The following is a 12,186-nucleotide window of genomic DNA, read 5'->3' as shown; positions in this document are numbered from 1 at the left end:
TAATGTGGAAACAATTACAGTAATGGTTACATTAATGACATAGTGTATGTGTTATTGATTGCATTGTATTTAGTAAAGAAAATGCTTGTTTGATGGGATAAAAGAACTATGTGCATCATTTTTGAAGCACGTATAGTGAAGAGAATTTGGAAAAGGCATTCTTTAGCACATGTTTTTGAGAGTATATGGAGACCTTTGTCCATATGCCACTTTATTTGGACCTGTATGTGCCTTTGCACTGGTAGGAAACATATTCTCCTGGTATACCCAGGGTCCCAGGATTACTCTAGAAGGCCATAGTTTACGTTGGCATCAAGTGTGGGCTACTTTCAAGATGATAATCCACCTATACTCCAAGCCAGGATTATGCACACACATGGTTTAAGGAGCATGGCAGATACTTTAGGCATCTCCCGTGGCCACCACACTCCCCAGATCTCAATCCACTGGAGATAAACTTGAACGTCGCATTCGTCATCACGATCACCACGATCCTCTGCCTACCTCTGAACCAAGCATGTGAAATATTAACTGAGACACACTTACAGCACCTTGTGCAATCTATGCAACATTTGGGCAAATGGGGCCCAACATGTATGATTTAAATACAAGTTCTCATTCTGATTGGTGAGGGGTTTTAACACACTGCATGAAAACACAGGTCTATCTCTACCATATAAACCACTTACAATACTACAAGAGTTTGGTAACTTAACATATTTGTGTATGATTATCTTTTTAAAAATATAATTACATAGCTTTATATTCCAGGTATTTGGTTTTAATGTTTAATATGTGAATATAAAATGGTAGCGAATCACTCTTGTTTACCTATTCACTGCACTATTGTAATTACTATACTACTGTATCAATACAATGTGTTTGGAAATCAAAACCTATAGCACAATACATTTCCCCCAAACAAATATGTCAAGAGTATACATATGACACTGAAGATGTGTAACTAATGTAAATGGCCTTATGTAAAATGTCTTAATGAGATATTATAAAATGAGCTGTGAAATATAGTGTGACAGGGTAGCGTCACAGCCCAAGTTGTTATCGGCAGGAAAGAGACCCAGAGACAGAAAGCTGCAGGTTTACCACTGGTGTGCACATTTACTTACAAAAAACAAACACAAAACACAGGAACAAAATAAACTGGCACAAGGACCAAATCAAAGAGTCAAACAAAACAAGCTGGGCATTCGCCTTCACTATAAAATTTGCACACCAATCCAACAATCCAAGCACAAACACTCACCCCAAACAACAAAAGATTTCTCATTTCTTTTATATATATGGCCACTCCCCAATTAGCATCAATTACCTAACTGGGGAATGGCCTTACCTGTGATTCCTGGCAACCTTACATTCCCACACACACACACTATTTACAGCAGCAGGGCTTCTGCTCTGCCACATATAGTAACAACATGTGTTACATTTACTTAGTTGTTTTGTAAACAGATGTTTTTCTCCTTTTAAAAAATATGAGTTCATTAAAGACTGTAATAAACACTTTGACAATATAACCCTAATCTGTGTTGTAATTCTCATAGTGTACAGTATTTGGACTGGCTTATAGTTTTCTACACACAACTGTACATTGTAACCCCAGTACTGTGCTTACTGATAAACCCCTTGCACAATCACCATGATTGTGGTTGCTTCATTAAGGCAGAGGCGAGGCTGTGATGATTAGCCCTCACTGACAGAATTGTTCCTCTTGGCCCAGTTTAATTTCCCTCTTATTTGAGACACTGCTGTTTATTAGCAACTCACCAACCACCATTTTCAAAACAATAATGATATTAATAATAATGTATTCCATATATACCTGGCCTTCACAGAACTATACGGTGCAATTACTATGGTTTTCTGTACCAGTAGCCTGACCTTTATATGCAAGAGCAAGTAGCTTCTTTAATTTGCATGCATCTCTCCAGACAACACCGCTGGCTTCTGATGATAAAAACGTTTAATTGACAATTTCCAGAATGGCTTTTGTCAGATCCCTTGAAAGTTGGTGTGAGGAGAGCGCATTAAAACACCAATGTGCCCAAGCTAACCTTTTGTTTTAAAGTGAAAAATAATCAAAGGATTGGAGAATGCAGTTATAACCTGATTGCCCCCTTTTCAATTGAATTCTCCTCAGTTCTATTTCACCAAGACGGGATATGAATGGGTTTTTAAAAGCTGTCAGTATGCAAAGCACAGGCTCCCATTAGTTTCTACCATCTGAAAAAACTCCAGCCGTCGTTATGGGTTAAAGGAGTCTTACATGTGTCGCGTATGGTATTCATGAGGTTTTGATTTATTTATTTCTCCAATTCAGGATCTGATTGTAAATTAGCTTGGGGTATTATTATGGAGTATTGGAACTGAGTATGGAAATGATTCTGTGCAACTATCAAAATCAGCTTTTATTATTTTATATTTTGTTACCCTCCTCTATTTAAAAATAAGTTACCTACATTCACTTAATGAGGTCCCCTGCTATTGACTTTGAAGCCACATCAAAACTAATGACCTCAGTGCTTTATTATTATAAAGTATTTTCTCAGTCAAGTACATCGAAGAAACTTTATAGAAAGCTATGTTCAGTATATAACACTAGAACAAACACAAATCTATTTATGTACTTTATTTCCTGTTTATATAAAATGTCACTGTACTCTTTAAAAGACAAATGGACTGTTCTTCATAAGAGTCCCACAACAAAGCGTAAAACAAGATTCTCAATGGACATGTATACTAATTAATGAAGAGTCAGGTCAAACACTTATTTTTTGTTTGCTGAAATGTGTACATTTCTAAAATTTTGATGATGTACAGGATAAAGTGTCTAAGGGCTCAGAGTAAAACAAATAGTCCAGACCTTTCAGTTGCTTTTCTATACTGTAAAATCTACATCTAGTATTTTGATAATATATTAGTAACATTTAGTATATTAGGGAGGTCATAGCATAATCAAGTCATTTTAAAGGGGTCTTCGGCTTATAAAGGTTTTGATAACTGCTGTTCTAAGCACAGGGGTAGGCATGCCTAGTAAAGCACATATCAGAAAACAAATAGAAATAGCAGACTTTCATAACACTGTCATACAGTAGGACTGTTTAATGTGGTCTCTTAAAATCACATTTATTACCTGTCAAATTGCAACAGAGAGAAGCAACTTTTATATACTACAGAGTGCATGTGAGATGTGCCGTTTGCTTAACAAATGACAAGACATGGAAGGAACAGCCCCCATTAAAGTGTGTGGTGAATATCACAGGTGTTTACTTCTTTATCCACTGTGTCCCATTGGCTTAAAAAAATATATATTACTGATCACTTTATTATGATGTGTATGTAATCCAAAAGGAGACAGAGATCTCAGCACAAAGGGTAATGATAGAAAAACAGCAGGACCAAGTGCTCTCCAGTAATTGATGGTGCAGTGCGAACCTGTTTGGTGGAGCGTGTAAGAAAGTGGCAGACACCACAAAGTAAAACAAAGCTTCACTCTCTGCTGTTTAGCGAAGGGGCTCCATCCCGTTTATCATCAGAAATGTTCTGCATGGGTGGCGAGGATAAATAAAAAGAAACTGAAGCCTTGTATCACGGCAATATAAAAACCAGAAGCAGATGCGTAGGCTGTTTGTTATTGATTTGTATTACATCAAACCTTAGCAGCTCTTATGCTTTGTGCTGCTAAGATGCAGAACCAAACACTTCTCTGATTAACACAATTCACTTCCTTTGTAAATTACTGGGAGTACCACAGTGGCACCAACAACCAGTGTATATTTTATTCTTCATGCGCCCTAGTTGTTTCTTGCTAGTTCTATACCATTAGCAGTTTGTTTTTACCTTAAATGGAATAGAATATGTAGTTCCCTGAACCTTATTCATTTCTCAAAACTGATTCTATTATTTTAGATGGCATACCAAACCCGGTTGTGTTAAGTAAAATATTTAGGGCTAGAGCTGTTTAGAGCTATTTATTCAAAATCGTAATTTCTGAGGGAAAAAAATCATTCTAAAATGAATAAAATAAAATAATAAAAAAAAAAAAAAAAAAAAAAAACTTAAGACAATGTCTAAGCCCCATAATTAAACACTGTTTATTTCTGTTTTGGTAACTTTCTCATGTGGTTTTTTGCTCTCTGAAAAAGATGTGCTAATGGTGATAGCTTTAAAAATCATCCCTAAACATTTTAATTATGTGGTTGGTTCTACATCATAGCTGCAAAGACATCACAAGCATAACTAATGTTAATATCCCATTGAAGTTTGTTACACAAAGTTATTGAACACGCTGTGATATGTCAAACATTTTTATTAAGGGAGCATTAGTACATAAGATGCATTAACGCACAGGAGAAAACATATTAGGTCCCTCATTTTTCTAATGTTTTACTTATATCCTTATGCTACTTGCGTCCATGTTTTGTACTTCCTATGGCACATAGGGTAAACATTTTCTTTACTGTGCCATAGTAAAGCTTCATCAGCAAGATGCCTGTACAAAACATGTGTCCCTTCATTTAATGAAGTATAAACTAACTTAAGCTACACTGGAGCACTCGCTAGCTCAACTTCGAATCCCACAAGCAGTGCAAACAAAAGGCTGATTCAGAAGTATTTCAGCTGCAAAGATGTCTTCTGCCTTCCCATCTGTTTTTAATGTCCTCTGAACTAATGAAAACATTCTTCAAATGTCACCATTTACACATTTCCATGTGCTCGAGGTCTGAAAGCTGAACTCCTTCGTAAATTACTTTCTTATTTCTGGCTTCAAAAGATTTGGTTTAAATGTGTGATATGTTTTAGTCCGTTATACACCACACTACTGTACTTTTGTTGCAGTCTTTCAGTTAAAAAAATAAAAAGTACATTATTTTGCGTAATTCATTCATACTGATTTAATTGGGGGTTTTCAGTTTTCGGATTATCTACTAAAATAATAGTGGAACATGTTTGGTTTACAGAAAAAAAAATATGTTGAAGTCAAGACATTTAACCAATTACACATTAAACAGTTAAAAAGCAATGCTGTGTATTTTGGGTGATACAAAAAAGTGCAACATGTGGCATCCACACAAAAGAGCAATGAAAGCAAGATTTATTTGTATTTATTATTTACAGAAATCACAAAAATAACACAGTAAAAAGGTAAACACTAAGTAATTTATACTTTAAATACACATTCTTAAAAAACATTTTAAAACTGAGATCAATTACATCATCGTGTGTGATCAAGGAGGCTGTGTGGTCCAGTGGTTAAAGAAAAGGGCTTGTAACCAGGAGGTCCACGGTTCAAATCCTGGCTTAGCCACTGACTCACTGTGTGACCTTGAGCAAGTTACTTAACCTCCTTGTGCTTCGTCTTTTGGGTGAGACGTGAGCTGACTCTACAGCTAATGCATAGTTCACACACCCTAGTCTCTGTAAGTCACCTTGGATAAAGGCGTCTACTAAATAAACAAATAATAATCAAAGTTCAAACAGGTGTGTACTGACAAAGAAACCCAGTGACTGGCTTCTAATAATGTCAGTCACAAAGAGCATCATTTGATTGGTCAATAAGCAGGTAATATGATGCCAGATGGTTTAATGGCAAGCTGCAAACAAGTGTTAGTCAAGTTTTTCTTTCTTTTTGTTTTTTAAAAGCCCTATACTTATGCACAAACTGTTGAACAAATATGAATGTATGTAACAGTAAGAGGGTCAGTAAGTTCTTAGGCTAACCTCTAATTGTATCTTAGCTAAAAAAACAAACACGCATCCAAACTGTTTTTTTTTATTCCTCCCAGCTCCCTCCATGGTTCCAATCATGCACCAAGTGAGTGCCACCATGAAGGCCATCACGTTGTCATGGCCGCAGCCGGAGCAGCCCAATGGAATCATCTTGGACTACGAGCTCCGATACTACGAGAAGGTAAGGGTTGGAACTATACAGCAGTCGAGCATAAGTTGTAGGGCCCTATTTTTAAGCACTATCCAACAACAAAAACAAACTTAAAATCCTGAATTGAAAAGTCCTGTCACCCTAATTACAACACCTACTCATTGGGACATTTAGCACCCAAGGTCATAAGAGTGATGGATCCAAGCTACAATCACATAAAGCTATGCAGCAGCTAGACTCTGTCTGAGCTAAGTTGTTTTTATAGAGTTTAATTACATGCTAAATGCATTCCAAAGTTATATATATATATATATATAAGCAATTAAATACATTCGCCCAATCAGTCCACTTTTGTTTTGGTGCACAAAATGCCTTTATCCAGACATCTGGAAGGCATCTAATTTGTATTGTTCTATTAAATTGGAAATAGAAACGTGATTAATGAGCTGCTATCTCACTCCGGAAATCATGAGAAGAAGGGAGGAGCGGTGCCAAGATCCACCATTTCTCATGGGTTTGCATCTTACTTGAAAACCAGGCCATTACTTGACTTAGCTCTGGATCTGAAACACCATTTAGAAAATGAATTGCATTAGATTTGTTATGTTTTAAGGTACTTCTTAACAGCACATTTTGAATCAATGCTTATTGGTTTAAATTCTTTGATCTAAGGGAAACATAGATCATTACTTTACTTGTCTTCTTAAACATTTTAAGTAAGCATAAAGGGATGAGCCATATAAAGATATCTACAAAAAGGGCCAAGTTATAAAAAAACAGGGCTGGTCTCTTGTAGTACCTCTTGTAATAAAAATGGATGGAGCAAGTTAGCCCCATTTTTTTTAACAACTCAGATATTACAAATGCACATTGCTGTTCCCTTTTATCCTAATATTCTGTATTGGTCAGATAAAACAAACGCCTTTGGGGAATCTCTTGGTAGCAAAAACATCATTTTTTATTTACTGATTGGCTAATGCAGAAAAATCTACATGTTTATTTTATTCTCGGCTGTTTTCAATCTGTTTTCTGCATAAAAAACAAGACACTTACTTGGATGGGCGAGTAATTAAGAAACCCAGTCGTCCTTGTGAAAGCAGATCAACAGAAGAGGGCAGAGAAAGATGGAATGAAACATTGAGAAGAAAAAGCATATATACGCAATTTTAGATTGTTTTAAGGCCTGCATCTATTTAGAAGGGAGCACCATTTTATCTTTACACAATCAGGTGGATATCTGACGCTTGGGTCATTATTTGAAGCTTAAAGCATTTTACTACAATATCACAAAAATGTTTGGGAGCCTAATTTATGATTCTTACCCTTAGAAAAGTTTTCATGATGTCTCAGGATACAATTATTACCCACTGTAAAGGGACTAAGGTCTGAAATACTGGATGTGAAGCCATGCTTTTCGAAATTTGATCCTCTTAACTTGAATTGTCTCACGCTATGGTCAGAAGGATATGCCTTCAAATTTGAATGAGGAGAAAATATAGGACACATGTCAAATATGTATTGGAATTTGGACAGAAATGGCTCACTACCTTTGATGGAATGGTTCTGTTTCTAAATGGATTTAGAAGGTTTTTAGGTTACTTTTTCCAACTAAATCACAATGCACACCTGCATTGAGAAAGGTTGTCTGGGGCCTGAATTGTATTATTATTATCAGGAAAGTATATATATTTGCGTTTTATATTAGAACATGAGAAATTACAATTCATCCACTCAAACACATATCAATGAATGTCTTCAACACTGAAAAACAAAGGATTGATTCACAAGCTCTGTACTTCATCATATGCACAATTCTTCAGAAAGGAGAAAAGGTTCAATAAAACAACTCATTTCATTTAGTGGCTTGCCGTTAGTCAGTTAGTAAGTTGTGTCTTATTTGTTTTAGAATTATATTTTGTGGGTTTTTTTACTTCATAGAATAATCACAGCTAGCATACATTATTTAATGGCTTTGTAGTTCCAGAACTCAGCTGCATTCATCACACATTCAGATATACTGTATTTTAAAATTTAAAAAGATCTGGTATCATAACTGTACTTACTCCTTCCGTATGCCTCTTCAGCTAGTGTCCCATAACATTTCCTTGGGAAGAAACCACTTGTATATTTCTTACCATCTGGTTTCTTTAAGCTGTCATCCTAGTTCCTGTTTTACATTCAGGTGACACAGTGTATGTGACCTCATGCCATTATGACACTGACTGTGGATCCCTGGGTAATCTTCAGTCCTACTGGTCCTTACTCATTAACCATTGATTCAGTGTGCTGCAGTATTGGATTTGCATGATAAAGAGGGATGGATTGCCAGGGCATAATTATGAGGCGGAGCGCGATGCATGCCGCATGAGAGCGCAGAAAGCAATTAAGGGAGAGATTGTGGAAACGAAACCCAGAATCATATTACACGCCTGGGGCTCACTGTATCAAAATTGAATCAGTCACTTGTTTAGCATTTTAATTTCTTAAAAGTTTAAGACAACACTTTGTGTTTTTGTTCTTACTTTGTCATCACTGGGTACCAGGAGTGTTTGTGGATAATAACTGGACAACATCATGCATCATGATACACAGTAAGGTAATCTTAAAATCAATATTCCACAAGTGTCTTTAGGCTCTTTATTTGGCTGGAGCCTGCCTGGAGGACAATGCATTGTGGAGCCTGTAGTTCTTCACAGAGACTCGCACAGCAAAAGCTATACAGAAAAAACTACAAGTACAGGCAACTCAAATTGAAAGGCTGTCCAGATGTTTATTGATCATTATAAAACAGTATCACCAAAAGAGAACGTTGCTGTTCAGTCCTAGTTTCCTACCATAGATCCAGTGCTCCCCTTTATAATGCTGTAGTCAGGAGCCCGAAGTAACGAGAACACAAGTGCTTGTGGAATGGCATTGTGGGTCAAATAGGATCCATAACCATACCACCTTAAATTGTATTCCGAGGTATAAAGGTCTGCCTTATAACAAGGCAGCACTGTACAGTATATTTATACAAGACTAGATAAGTCAGTGTCTTTTTATATAAGTAAGAGCCAGCGCCATTTATGGATCTATTCTAAAAAAAACGTGTAAACCCTGCGTATCCTGGATCTATGCGTGAGATACGCAGCCCATAATACGCACATTCTCATACAGAAATTTCTGCCTCGCAGCTGGCTGTGGGTAGGGATTGCTGCTCCGCGGACTCTGGAATGCAAATATGGCTTGAACAAAGACACGCCTTTGAATGGCCAAGTAAAGGTGTCCAGAGTTTCCGTTTGACTAGCATTTCTCACACAACTAACAGTATTTAACATGTCAACTATAATTTCAAGCTCTCCTACGTGCCCCTTACTCCTGCTCTCAGGACGAGTAGTTTATGCATGGTGTCTCCTAGTCTTTTGCCATTTCAGAATGCGAATATCTTCTGCATATCTGTGGGAATTCCTATTTTTAGCTAAACCATGTCTACTTTGAATCCTACGCGCCCTGAAGAGTGTATCTGTGCTCCAGATGTGTTTGCGCTTTTCTCACTCTTGTTCCAGAATGCGAATAGCAACTCTGACCCCACCTAAACCCTTCTTCACTCTCATAAATAATAATATATTTATTTTTATATCGTGCCTTTCATAGTGGACCACCATCACAAAGCACTTTTTCAGAGGTAGGCTGTAAACTGTGCATTATATGCAGAGTCACTTACAATAGGACATTGATTTAACATCTCATCCGCAGGATGGAGCACAAGGAGGTTAAGTGACTTGCTCAGGGTCACACAGTGAGTCAGTCAGTGGCAGAGGTGGCATTTGAACCAGTGACCTTCTGGTTACAAGCCCTGGACTTTAACCACTGGACCACACTGCCTCCTTAAATACCCTTACAAGCAGTGGTGTAGTGGTAAAAAAAAAAGTAGCGGAGCGGTCCCAATGAGAATCAATTAAATAGTTAACGAGGTATTAACAGTTACGCCCACTTTCCATTTAACGCGATTTAATCGGGGTTTTTTTAATAATAATATAACACATATTTTACTTAACAAATTTCTGTAAAATCTCCCCTCTCTATAGAAAATTAAAAGTTGCACTTACCAATCACAGGTTGTTTTTAGTCAACTATAGGAACTGCCACAGAGCGTCAGGGGAGTCGCTGGAAATTGGAGCTGCCACCCGTGTACGGCTGTCATCTGCGGATCGATGATTGTGTCGCAACCAAGTGGTCACATAAGGGCTTGGATTCCACTGTCTCAAAGGGGGTCCATGAAGCTTGATAAACATTAAGGCTGAAGCATGTTTGATTAAAATTTTGGAACGCTGATCAGTTATAATTAAGTTCATTTGGCTGAATCCCCTTTCACATTCAGCAGTACTGCACGGGATCACACGTGTGCAGTTAATAAGTGGAGCTAAATCATCTGGAATTCTTCCGTTGTTCTCCTTAAAATCTCGAAATGCATTTTTGATAATACGTTCATTTAGCTGAAAGTGCCGACACAATCTTTCAACTTCATTTTCGCCATAACCCTGCGGTAGTTCTGCAGGCCAGTGGTGTGGATCCAGGACCAAGAGCTCAGAAAGAAGACTTTCATATTTTTGGCAATTCACCTCGGAAGAAGCCTGAAAGAATAAGCTATTTGAAATTAATGGTAGCATTTCTAAAATGTATTTTCGAAACCTTAACTGTATATATATATATATATATATATATATATATATATATATATATATATATATATATATATATGCGTTTTGTGGTTTTGAGTAGGATTAAATAAAGTAAATAATAAAAGTGAGATTTTGCAGAATACATATACTGTGCGGGAGTGTTTTTCTATTCTTATATTTACATTAGTCTATGCACCTGCGATGAGACTGACAGGAGTGCAGATGTTTATAATTTATTTGTATATACTTCTGAGTTGCAGTTTTATACTACACATGAAACTGAAATTAACGCCCCCCTCTGCTCGTTAATTGCAAACAATTAGGCTAGCTATTAAAATTAAAAAAATCTGTACAAGGTTTATGAACATACCTTCTCATTTGATGCAGTGGTTGTAAAAAGTCGTTCTTTCATATGATTGGCGAGTTTGGTAAGGAATTGTTTATGATTTATTTTTACATGTTTGGGATTCGACGTCAGCACTGTAGATTTAAATGTTCCTTCCATGGCAGCTATCTGCGCTTCAAGAGTCTTTGTACCTACATTCTCATTCATGGATTCAAAAATCCTTACTGTGCTACGTGCCATTTTATCTGCATAAACCAATGTAGTAGTCCGTTTCTGGAGAATCTCTGACAGCAGTGAAAGTTCGTATAAGGCATCGTACATAACTCAGAGGTCAATGAGAAATTCTGGCGAGCACAGCCTTTTCAGTAGACCGCTGTATGTCGCTCTTTCAGCAGAAGTCCGCTTAGAGCTTACGGCAGCTTTAAAATGAGTCGACAGAACTTCAAAACTTTCCCACACAGCGGAGACAGTCCTGAACGAACTGGAAACCCATCTCACATCCAGTACACGACCAATTTTCCTCAAGACAGCATCCAGTTCCTTCGCACAATTTCGGAGTTCTTGCTGATTTAGTGCTGATCTACTGTAGACTGAGTATAGCTTGTCCATGAAAGAATGAAAATGGTTCATGCCAGTAGTCTCAGAAACACTATCGGCAACTGCAAGTTCGAGTCTGTGATTTAGACAGTGCCAGACAACAATGTTGGGGTACATGTCTGAAATTCGTTTTGCCACACCAGATTTTTTCCCAAGCATTACACTTGCACCGTCACTTGCAAATGCAAGATTCTTCTGTAAGTATGCATGGTCAAACCCGTGTTTTTGAAGACACTTAGTAAGCGCTAACACTATGGACTCAGCTGACTGATCAAAAAGTTCAACTAACTCCAAAAACATGAAGTGAGGGTCACGTGTCTTGTCTGTCTCGCATTTGAGATGCACAATAAGTGCTGGGGAACCATTCAGAGCTGTTGATTCATCAATTAACACAGCAATTTTTCCATCGATGTGTATTATTCTCTCACAGGCCTTTTTGACCATTTCATCAGAAACGTGGTTGATAATTTGAGTGGCGCTGTATCTGGAATGAAGACCAGTTCCGACATTAACACCATTTATTTCTTGCAGTTCCAGTAAGGCCTGATGATCAGAATAGGGTCGATTTTGTTTTGCAAGGTAGTAAGCAGTAGAAAATATTTTACAGGTAGTTTCGTGATCTCGCCTTTTTGCACTGTCAACACATTTCCCAATAATGTCCTCTGTGTTCTGCTGTAACAATG

At 37.3% G+C, this 12,186-nt stretch overlaps 1 protein-coding gene across 2 annotated transcripts in view; it reads left to right on the top strand.

The window, feature by feature from the left end:
• Nucleotides 1-12,186, top strand: part of LOC117423351 (ephrin type-B receptor 1) — a 257,791-nt gene that overhangs the window by 176,558 nt on the left and 69,047 nt on the right. For both annotated transcript variants that reach the window (XM_058990042.1, XM_034038975.3), the window contains exon 6: nt 5,805-5,929. In XM_058990042.1, the coding sequence (XP_058846025.1) occupies nt 5,805-5,929 (125 nt within the window). The remainder of the gene's footprint in view (nt 1-5,804; nt 5,930-12,186) is intronic.

This window comes from Acipenser ruthenus, chromosome 17, assembly GCF_902713425.1.
Source record: "Acipenser ruthenus chromosome 17, fAciRut3.2 maternal haplotype, whole genome shotgun sequence".
Taxonomy (NCBI): Eukaryota; Metazoa; Chordata; class Actinopteri; order Acipenseriformes; family Acipenseridae; genus Acipenser; species Acipenser ruthenus.
Note: the sequence above shows the minus strand (reverse complement) of the source record. Positions and strands in the feature narration are given on the sequence as shown.